The 11,225-nt window shown below is 37.3% G+C and overlaps 2 protein-coding genes and 1 long non-coding RNA gene across 3 annotated transcripts in view; 2 read left to right on the top strand and 1 right to left on the bottom strand.

The window, feature by feature from the left end:
* The first annotated feature begins 3,078 nt into the window (after positions 1-3,078).
* LOC116004846 lies at positions 3,079-5,705 on the top strand. The gene is made up of 3 exons (XR_004094853.1): positions 3,079-3,115; positions 3,349-5,298; positions 5,444-5,705. It is a non-coding gene; the product is annotated as an uncharacterized LOC116004846 (long non-coding RNA).
* Positions 5,706-8,315: 2,610 nt separating this feature from the next.
* On the bottom strand, positions 8,316-9,467 carry LOC116004029. Its single transcript, XM_031243970.1, has 2 exons — positions 9,320-9,467; positions 8,316-8,908 (listed from the first exon to the last, which is right to left on the bottom strand). The coding sequence occupies exons 1-2, from the start codon at positions 9,465-9,467 to the stop codon at positions 8,316-8,318; spliced, it is 741 nt and encodes a 246-aa protein (XP_031099830.1).
* A 1,259-nt stretch (positions 9,468-10,726) lies between these two features.
* Positions 10,727-11,225, top strand: part of LOC116004028 (protein RKD2-like) — a 16,465-nt gene continuing 15,966 nt past the window's right edge. Inside the window, exon 1 of the mRNA XM_031243969.1 lies at positions 10,727-11,197. Coding sequence (XP_031099829.1) covers positions 10,727-11,197 — 471 coding nt within the window. The remainder of the gene's footprint in view (positions 11,198-11,225) is intronic.

Below are 11,225 nucleotides of genomic sequence, written 5' to 3'. Positions count from 1 at the left end.
ATGACCCAATAGGCAAGAGGGGTACGCCCCAAAACCAATTGAGCCCAGCATACCCCGCAAGATTGGCAACAGGGCGTCCAAGCCCGCTGCCAAGACCTCACGAGGCAATAGCCATTGAGTAGTAGGGCTCCCAGCCCTACTACTCGTGACCTACCACTACGCAGGGCTAGCCCCGCAGGCCCCTATGGCCTGCAAGTAGCCCTGCCTCTTCTCACAGGCCTCTTTCGCAAGGCCTTGTGGCTTGCGGGTGAGCCTACGAGAACTAGAAGAGAGGGGCAAAAACCCTACTACCGCCAAGAGTCCAGCCACCGTCGACAAGAGCTGCCCTGCTAGCCGGAAATAGAGGAGAGGGAACGAGACCGCCGGTGCTGCCTCTCATTGCCAGAATTTCATTGTTGTCGTTGTTGGGCTGCTTTGCTGAAAAGAGGGAAAATGAGAGACATGATAAGGCTGATGATTTAGGTTTTTGAGAATGAATAATTCCCTTGAAAACAATGTACATAAGGGTGTATATATATAACTAGGGTTTGGGCACCAAAAATCAGATACTATTTAGAGTTTTGGCTAAAGTTGGGCTAGGGATACTTTGGGTCTACACAAGATCTTTAGACTTAAAAAATTAAAATCATTTGGGCTAAGGGAATTGATACGAGTAAAACGACTTGACAAGTTCGTCTCAGATAGACTTTTGGGTCAACATTTTGATAAATAAATATATCTTTTAAATAGGATTTTCAGAACCATAAATAATTATATAAGTATTTTGTATCAGATCATTTGGAATAAAGAGTTTAAAATATTTTATTTATAGACTCGTTACGAAAATAATCGTAGAAGTAAAATATATATATATTTATAGTTTTATTTTGAAACTTTATGAAATAGGAATTTTGGTAGAAAAGTATTTCGAGGTCTCACAACTAGAGGCAGCAGTTGATTGATTACTTCACCGATGGAAAGTTACATGAAGATCTTCGTAGGAGGGTGGATATAAAGTCGAGCTCCTTGCTTCATCTATTATAAAGAGTCGTTGTATCGTCGTTGATTTGATGGAGTATTTCTCCGATGTCTAGGGGAAGAGGAGGCTTTACAAGCTATGCAAGGGGTACATTCTAGGGCCTGTGGTGCACATCAGTCTAGCCCCAAGTTACACATTAAACGAATGGGCTATTGATAGTCGTAATAAGTGGTGAATAGAAAGAAGGTTGGGAAAAGTGATTTCCCGGGAATGTCATTCTCAAAGGATGACAACTTGGAAATGTTGATATGCGAGTGAGCCAAAGAAGTAATCCAAACTTTTCATACACAAGATTCATAAGGTGCACGCTGCAAAAGTTCACAAAAGTAAAGAGAGCAATGGAATAACACAAATTGGTAATCAAATGGTAAAAGAGCAGGAATAGAACTGATCATTCATTGCAACATGTTTCTAGTGTCTAAGGTAGGAATTGTAGATAGTGAGTATTGAATTTCAAGCGAGGTTCAAATCAATGTCATTGCCACTTTTGGTCTTAACGGCCTATCAAAGGTCAAAGAAGCACCCGAGTGTCAACATTAACCTATGAGGTAATTTATCGAACACCTTATCTACACCTCGTTCCGGGCTATGTCCTCTCGGATCTACGACAGGAAAAACAAGTGGAGATGAGGCTACATCAACCTAGCAATCTCTTGCCTAGAGTGATGAATCCTTTATCATCTAGAGAGTTGGGCTCTAACTCCAAAGATACAAACAATTCCTCCACTTCCAACAAGAAATCAAGCAATAATCACAATCACAATTCCAAATCAATAATCTAATATCACACTAGCATATTGCAATGAAATCGCAATTCAATACCTAGGATTTCCTAGCCACTCATTGTAGCAAATTGAATAAAAATGGAACTGAAACAAAGTATGGAAATATAGATGAAATTGAAATGTGAAATGGAAAGATTACCAAACTTCAGTCCACAAATGATCCAATCTACAAAATAGAGATCAAAAGCTTCAAGATATAGGAGTGTTGTCAAGACTTCTTCAACCTAGAATCTTCTTTTCTTTTTCACAAGGTTGAAAAAATCGTTAGGCGCCCCCAGGCGCCTAGACGCCCGATTTGTTTTACTCAAAATCAAGGTGGGATCTCACAGATTTATTAGGTGAAATGGCGAATGGCGGTAGAGTTGGCTGAGTTGTAGACTCCAAATTATTAAAATTAGTTCAAGGACATATTTTATTACTAGAGTAGTAGTTTGTAGACTTGTAGGGACAATCTCTGATTATCTATAATCTACTAGTCTGACTTGAGCAGTAGAGTGTAGAAGCTAAGACTCTTGACAGTACAAGAAAAATCGCGATTTGCGACGAAAAAATCGCGACGGAAATTATTCCGTCGCGATATCGCGACGGAATAGCGACGGAATTAAATTCCGTCGCAAATTAACGACGGAATCGCGACGGAAAATAATTCTGTCGCGAATTTTGGAGCAAATAGAAAATAAAACCTGCGAAAACATTGTAGTAAAAATCTCGCGACCGAATTTGCGACCGATATTATTTCCGTCGCGAAATGGCGACAGATTTAATTTCCATCGCAAAATGGCGACGGAATGGCGATGAAATTTGTTCCGTTACTAAATGTAGCAATTTATTTGAAAATAAATAAATATTGCGACGGAATCAACGACGGAATTTATTCCGTCGCAATGTCGTTTTTTATTTTTTACTACGAAAACGTCGTCGTTTTGATTTTTTTTTTTTTGGAATCAAAGCATATTATATTAAAAGAAAATTATAACCCTAATTGAAATGTAATCACTTCAGTAGTTCAGCCGACACCTTCAATCCCTCAATCGCTAAACAGCACCATCTTCGCCATTGCCAGTTGCCACCATCGCCGAACACCATCTCCTCGCCGTCAACCAGCCATCGCCGTCGCCATCACCGTCGACCCAGCCACCGTCGAACCCAGACGTCTCTCTCAGTCTCGCAATCGCTCTACCTCTGCCGCTCTGTGACTACGGCCGTGATGTCGCATCGCCATCTCCGCCGCGACGTTGCACAGCCAGCCCCGTCGCGACCTCGCACCGCCTGCTACACCGCAACCTCACACCGCCGACCACCAAGTATTCAAGTAAGAAAAAAAATAATACGTTTAATTTAATTAATTTTTTCAAGTTTCTGATTTTTTTTATTCGCCTAGTGAGTAGTGTATATATGTTTTACCTATTTTTTTATATATATTACAGTGTATAGATTATAGATTATACATTACAGTGTATATTCTTGAGTAAATATCACTTTTGGTCCCTTGACTATTATACTTGAATCAAATTTAGTCCTTGACTATTGGATTTTTCTAATTAGGTACATGACTTTCCGGCCACATGTTGCCTGAATTCCTACCGGAGAAATAATGTGTTATAATTAGAAGGGTATTCTTGACAGAATGACAGAATCGGTTGATTGCCTAGTATCTAAACCAGCCAGCGAGCTTTCTTTTGATTCAAGCTGTCCTTGGATTAGTGATAAGAAGTCTGAGCCATGGTGGCGCACTGCAGATACAGAGGAACTTGCTTTCTTGGTTGCACAAAGATCTCATGATCTTATTGAGAATTGTGATCTTCCCCAACCACAGACCACTAGCGCAAAAGGGGACCCGTGTGTTCGTCTGGGCTGGGTTGATCATAAACGAGCTAATGCTTTGTTTCTAGATCCTAAAGCCCGCTCTTCTGGACAGAAAAATACAAATACCCAGGCACAAAGAAACACTCTCTCGAAAAGTAGGTATCAAAAACAGTGGGAAGAGCATTTGCAGCTTGGTACCAACAAGCCATTGAGTTATTGCCCCTATAAAATTTTCTACTTTCCGATTCTTTTCCATAACAGCATGAGACAATTCTTCAACACTGCTATTTGACCTCTACAAAGCAGCAAATAGATATTGGCACTGGAGAAGAAGAATGCGAGATGAAGGCAGTGACGAGAAGGAGAAACGGAAAAGAACCGAAGAGCCAGGAAGAAAGGGGAAAGAAAAATGAAAATAAAATAGGGAAATAAATTAAATTTGAAAGAACAAGAATACCCTTCTAATTATAACCCATTATTTCTCCTGTAGGAATTCAGGTAACATGTGGCCGGAAAGTTAGATAGGGGGACCAAATGTGATACTTATTTGAAAGTCATGCACCTAATTAGAAAAATCCAATAGTCAAGGACTAAATTTGATTCAGGTATAATAGTCAAGGGACCAAAAGTGATATTTACTCTATATTCTTTAGATATATTAGTTAAGTTATATGCTTTAGATCTACCTTTCTAGTATTCCTGGGATGTTGGTAATGTTTCAGATTGTATGTTTTTCCAATCTCTGAATTTCTACATTTAGATTCATATAAGATAGAATAGATGGTGTTTTTGTAGATTGAGTGCGAATTGAATCCCTAAATTGAGAGAAACTGTGTGGCCAGACCTGGAAGTGACTTTGTGTGGGACCCTGGGGGCTGAATTGGAGCTCCTTAACTTTGTGTTCTTTTTTGCAGGGAGCTGGTGTGTAAGGAGGACTGGGCAGAAGCTGATTGCAACAAGGGAGCTGTGGAATTATGAGGATTGCATTGGTAGAAAGCTATGATGCTCTGCAGTGTGGCTGAGCTTGGTTTAGAATTCATTGTTTTTAAAATGTTTTGTAGTTGTGCATATTGAGCAGTAGATTGAATGAGCTGGGGCTGGGGGTTGCTGCATGGGTATGTTCTATTTGCATAAGCCTGTGATCTCCCTTTGCCTGATTAATTGTGTGCATGATGATGGTGTGATTAGGGCTGAGTAATATGTGAATCTTGCATAGCATATACACTGTGGTGGGAGTGTTCAAGTGGATTGATTTGATGGTAAATTGAATTGAAAATGATGGATTTAATGGTGAATGAAGGAGGACTGATACGGCATGAAAAAAAAAAGGGAGAAAGCAGCAAAACAGAAAAAAAGAAAGCAGAAAAAAGAAAGAGAAGATGGGGCAAAATAGATTTGGAGAAAAAAAATTATGTGTACTACATGACATTTTAAGAAAGAAAGAAAGATAAAAACTAATTTGGTTGGATCTTGTATTCATCTAATTTGTTTATTGTCCGTGTTTAAAACTTTAGTAAGTTGATATTTGCAGAAATTCATGATGTTTTTTTATTCGACGAGATTAGCCTTTTAATCCCTTAGTAGTAATAACACTGTTTGCATAAACTTTAGTAAGTTGATATTGGCAAACAAATGCCTTCTGTATTCCTGCACTGGAAAAAATTGATACAGACAACAATGTCATTCAAGGTATGTCATTCTTATTTTATTTCTACAAGTAACTAACTTCATTTGGACTTATCTCTATATGCTCCTTTTTCATATTCATGAGAATTCATCACAAGTAGTAGCTATGGTGGTCTTTCTAAATTATTGAGATTACTAAATTATGCAGGTCACCAAACTGAATGATGTATGACCTGAATGATGTGACGTCCTACAAGGGCACTGCCTTCTGGATGGCTACTCAGTAGACATTGATGGTGATATTGCTAATTTCATTCTTTTGTAACATTCAATTATTTTTAATTTGAATTGTAAATCTGTAATTTCATTCTTTTCTTTTTGTAGCTTTCAATTATTTTTAATTTGGAACTGTAAATTTGTAATTTCATTGATTATTTTTTAGTTTTAGAATAAAGTACTATAATTTTTGGAATTATAATTTTATAGTGTTTGTATGGAGAGTTATAGTATGTAAAAAGGAACATTTTTTTTTATAAAATTTTTAAAGGGTATCAGCGTCTGTTGTACAAAGAATAGCCGCGGATACCCTAATTTTTTTAAAATATTTTGTTGCCAAATTACGACGGAATCGCGACGGAATTATTCCGTCGCAAAACCCATTTCGCGACGGAATTTGGCTGTTTCGCGACTGAATTTTTCTGTCGCGAATCGTGAATTTTCTTGTAGTGTGAGCAGAGTTGATTACAACACATCCAGATCTGAACCTCGCCGGAAGAAATTTCCACGCCGCTGTTTCGCCGAACGGAGGGGGAGAGGAGAGAAACCTCGCGGACTGTCGGAGCTCGTCTCGTCGCTGCCACTTTGCCCAACTAGTTCCCTCCATGACTCCACTGTCGATCTCTGCTTCTCGAGGTGAAGAGGGTTGCAGCGAGCAGATCTGAACCAACAATTCTTTCTGGGCAAAAATTTCTGGGCTGCGCTGCATGGCTCGCCGCCGATCTGTTGTTAGATCGTGTATTCTTGATGGTTGCCAACGCGACGGAGGCATCTTAAGCATCAAGTTCTATTGTCTTCTGTAGTTATGTTGTTCAGCGGCAAACATCACGATTTATTTTTGGGTTATTCAGCCGACTAGGCGGCCGCCTAGCTGCCCGACCACAGAGGAGGCCGATTCCGGCCTTCCTCGACGCGGTTGGGTGCCGCCTAGCGCCTATGCGCCGATTAATCGGTGCCTAGGCGCGATTTTTGCAACATTGCTTTTTCAATACAAAGTGTTCTTGAGATTGCTAGAGAAATACAAAAGAAAAGTGTAGAAGATAAAATTGATCTAAGCTCCCTAAAACTCTAATTTCCTACTATTTAAAGGAAGTCTTTAAGGGTTTCTCTCAATGAAAATCTCGCCACCCCTGTCACGCCTGCCTCAAGCTCGTGGCCGAAGTCACTTATTGTGCCCAGGTTCTCGGCCACGATTGTGAGTGAGTCATGACCGGGTTTGAATTATCCCCATGACTCTGCCACGATCGTGACAGATGTTCTACAGTAATTCCTCCGTTACACTTTTCCTTGGTTCCTCCAATTCAAGTCCATATGCTATTCTTTTGCTCAAGAAACCTTCAAAACACTCAATTGTACATATTATAGGGCTTTCTAACACATTAACAACATTTCATATCATTTTCCTCGTACAGATATGGTAATTAATGCTACTGTTCCAGATATCAAAGTGTTTGCATTGTAAACAAATAAGTTCATAAATGGTAACCACTTGGATAATCAAAAGTTGTGATTGGAAAATCAAAAAATTGACATCTTCACGCTAGAACGACGCAATATTAGAGCATCCACACTTGTGAATTTTATTTGATTTTTTCAGACTAAATAATCAAAGGTAGGTTTTTAACTAGTGTGGGAGGGTGGTTTTTTGTGATTTTTAACTCCTGCAAATAATGTATTTTTTATAGGGTTCCCTACTTTAGCTTTAAACACAGAAAGACATGGCAGGTGTGCGTTTTGCACACCTGCCACGCGTCTAGCTGGTGCGTAAGCAGGGTCAATTTTTTATTTTTATTTTTTATTTTTGTGGCCCTATTCTTATAAATAAATGAGGCCCTACCAAAAGTATAAGCGTAATATTTAAAATCAATATTATAAAGTATATGATTTTTATTTCAAATAAGTATGAACGGTGTAGTACCAGCTGAATGCAAAATTCACAATTTCTGTGATAAAATATACCACGTATGATTTTTATTTCAAATAAGTAAAATTGAGGTCATGTGCGATTGCCCATGTATCAAAATCCGGCCATGCGCGTAACCTGCTTTCATTATATACTTTTGTTTTCTGAACGTATGTCAGCATTTTTTTCTTTGATTCCTCTTTCCTTCTTATTTTCTTTCCTACATACTGATATTGATGTTCTTAAACTACTCCAAAGTCCAAACACCAAAACACAGGCATTTACACGAGGTGGGAATCTTTTTTTATTTATTTTTTTAAAATCTTTAAAATTTTTTAATCCTTTTATTTTTCAAATGTTGTGGCTTTTATTATAGTACTAGCCAAGATACGCGCGTTGCGCGTAATGCAAGGCCCAACGTAAACTCATATATGTAAGTTTAACATTAAATGTTTATTTGAACTTATTCATGAAAAAAAAAAGATTGTAATATTGACATTATGACCATAATAGAGTAATAGATTGGGATGAGTAAGTGTAAAATAATATTAATATGTTTCAATTTTCTTTTTAATTACTTGCAACATTTACAGACGATATTGTCACATATAATTGGCTTTGCATAAAAGCATGTTCGTTCAAGTATATTGCGTTTGTACAAAAGGAAACTCTATTTATCATTCCATTTCATCTGGCAGAGTCAATTGGCAGTATGCAAAGGGGAAAACCCAATATATTTTTAAAAACAAAAAAAAAAACACAAATAAAATGACAAATGATGAAACAATTACTACCCAAAAGTATATATTTATTTAAATTTTGTTTTTTACAAAAGAAAATTAAGAACGGAAAAGCTTTAATTATCAATGAAATCGAGAATACAATAACGATCTTGTGAAACTTAAGGTGGTTCATCTATCACTTCTGATTTGACGCCATGAAGTTTCCATGAATTGTCATATTTAGCAGCGTGTGCAATATCCATCAAATGTTGATATCTTCTTTTCTTTCTTGAAGATTCCCTAATTACTTGAGTCTCTGCACGTAACTCAATATTTGGGTCCTTTAACATTCGTTCCTTTTCCTTTTGAAGCTCAATAACTTTCTCTTTGCGGACAGCATATGTTTTGTCTTTGCTGAGATATTGCAAGTTCTCAAGAAGGTTGTCCATGCTTTGCAATTTCCGGTATGGCCATCGTTTAATTCCCAATTTTGTGCACATTCTCTTCAACTTATCTTCACTTACACTGAGCTCCCTTGCTGCTTGGGCTGCGGGTAAGTGGAAGAATTTTGAAATAGTATTTAAACCCCAGTGTTTAGAGGTTCTCTTGTCAAATACAATGATTTCAGTTGAGTTGGATAATTCAGGTACAACTGGAGGCGCCTCAAGTGAAACATCGTTCTGGCCACATAGCATGTCAGTCACAAGACCCCAGTCGAAATCTAATTGTTCGGCGAAGCAACAACTTTGTTGAATTTGGTGTAAAGTTTTACCTGTTGGAGATGAAGTTGGATTATTGAAGTGATAATCCAAGGGGGGGTTTTCAGCATGATTAAAAAAAGGACGGTAATCTTGTTCAGGAGAAGAAATAGGAATTTCTTTATCATCCTCATACTCTAACTTCAAGAGTTTTATTCGAGGCCATCGGGAAATTCCTAATATCCTTCACCTATTCTTTAATGTTGTGAGACCAAGCTTTAATTGTACCGCTGCTTCACTAATCGGAAGATGGAAATAACTTGAGATCATTTCCTTAGTGATCGTTCTTGAATCACACAAGGTTTTCTTCACCGGAGTNTTCACCGGAGTCTTTTTTTTTTCCTCGACTGCAACCTCTTCCAAAGGTTTAGGTAAAACAGGTGGAACAACTTGGGCGACCGGCTCAGCGTCAATAACTTGTTTACCTTCAACAGTTGGTTCTAGGAGTGTGTACAACTCATTCTCAAACTGCAAAAGAGAAGGTAGATTTAGTTCATTCCAAAAGGAAGTATCTTCAAAGTCAGAACAAGAAAGCGAATGAGAATGAGATGAGGATGAAACATAATTTGCCATTTGATTGGAAATGTTAAAGTATAAAGAAATAAAACAATTAAGGTGAAAGGGAAGGTTAATTGACGCCTGTAAGGAAATGATCAAACATAATTTTCTTATAAGAAAAACCAAGTGCTGCTTTCAAAGGAGCAAAGGACATGTCGGACTGACAAATTAATGGAAACAAAGTTTAATCACACACATTTCAGAATAAATTTTTAAAAAAAAAACAAAAAAAATGTCAAAAGGTAAACAGGAAAGTGTTTTTTTGATTTATTTGATTCTGTCTAGTTTTAGAGACCGCGTTTTAAAAGTTCTTTGGTATCCCAGTTTGTTTTTTTTGGGGTATATTTAGGACTTTAGTTTTACCTTTTAAACACAGTATGAAAAGACGTTATACTGTTTTTTTTTGACAATTGATTTTGTAAGTACGTGGATATCTGCTAAACTCCAAAACAATGTGCTGATTTCGGAGGACTAAAGGACATGTAAAAAAAGTTTTAATTTAAAAAAGTTTAATGTAATAACGGTCAAATAGGCCACCGAAAGAGGAAGATTTGCGGCAGTTCCTTTTTTTTCTTAAATTTAATTTTAATTATTTATTTTATTTTAAATTATTTTAGAATATTATTTTTAAAGGTAGTAACAGGAAGATCAAGTCAAACAAGTCATTTTGGGTTAATTTGCATAAATTTGTGTAGTTCAGGGACCCAAGTGCATTGATTTTGAGTTCGATGGCCTAATTGCAATTTCATGTGAAGTTCGGTGACCTATTTGACCCTTATTCCAAGTTTAATTACACGCATTTCAAAACAAATAACCCTTATTCCAAGTTTAATTACACGCATTTCAAAACAAATAAAAAAAACAATACAAAAAAATGTCAAAAGGTTAACCTGACTTTTTTTTTGTTTGCTTTATTTTTTCTCGTCTAGATTCTGTTTGCGCTTTTGGTGTAAATATTTTTTCTCGTCTAGATTCTGTTTGCGCTTTTGGTGTAAAGTTAGGCCTATAGTTTTATATTCTAAATGCAACATGAAAAGATGTTATATTGTGTTGGTTTTCCACTTCTTTTTTTTGTTAGTACGTGGTTATCCTCTGAAATCCGAGTCAGCCTTAGTCTACAAGGTTAATATTAGTTGTATTGTTTGCATCTTTAAGAACTGTCAAATTTTTTCATCGTATTACAGGGATTGTTGCGTTGCTCTCCCCAACATTATCTATTTTTTTCATCCTTCTTCATTGCTTTTATTTCTCATTCTTATAATATTTCATGTCAAATGGCGAATCATGCTCCATCCTCTTCTCATTCTCAATTCATTTATTGTAATGATTTTGATGATGCCTCATTATTAGGCGAGCTAAATCTAGCTCCCCTTTATGATCTCGAGAATGATCTGTTAGGACCGATTGAACCACCAATTGGAAATAAACCACTTTATGAAGTAGGAATCGCAAATGAAATTGATCCGTTTGTTGACGTTGAACCCACCACCACACATGAGCGTGTTGACGATGGTGAATCTGCAGATGTGATGCCTGAAAAGAATGATAAGAAAAAATGGGTGAAGATGACGTTTTGTGATTCAAGTACGGTAACTAAGGAAATGATTTCAAGTTTTTTCCATTTACCGATAAATGAAGCAGCCGTTCAATTGAAGATGGGACTTACAGTTTTAAAGGTTCGTTGCAGGGAATTAGGAATCTCCAAATGGCCTCAAAAGAAACTCTTGAGGCTGGATGATGACGAGGTAATTCCAACTCCCGCTTCTAGCCAGG

The sequence above is a fragment of the Ipomoea triloba genome, chromosome 14 (genome assembly GCF_003576645.1).
Source record: "Ipomoea triloba cultivar NCNSP0323 chromosome 14, ASM357664v1".
NCBI lineage: Eukaryota > Viridiplantae > Streptophyta > Magnoliopsida > Solanales > Convolvulaceae > Ipomoea > Ipomoea triloba.
This window is presented reverse-complemented; position numbering and strand designations above follow the sequence as displayed.

Excerpts from the sequence above, each read along its gene's own strand:
- LOC116004029 (XM_031243970.1), bottom strand. The coding sequence starts at position 9,467 with ATGGCAAATTATGTTTCATCCTCATCTCATTCTCATTCGCTTTCTTGT. Across the intron at positions 8,909-9,319 it reads CCTAGAACCAACTGTTGAAG|GTAAAACTTTACACCAAATT; the intron begins GTAAACAAGTTA and ends CATCTCCAACAG.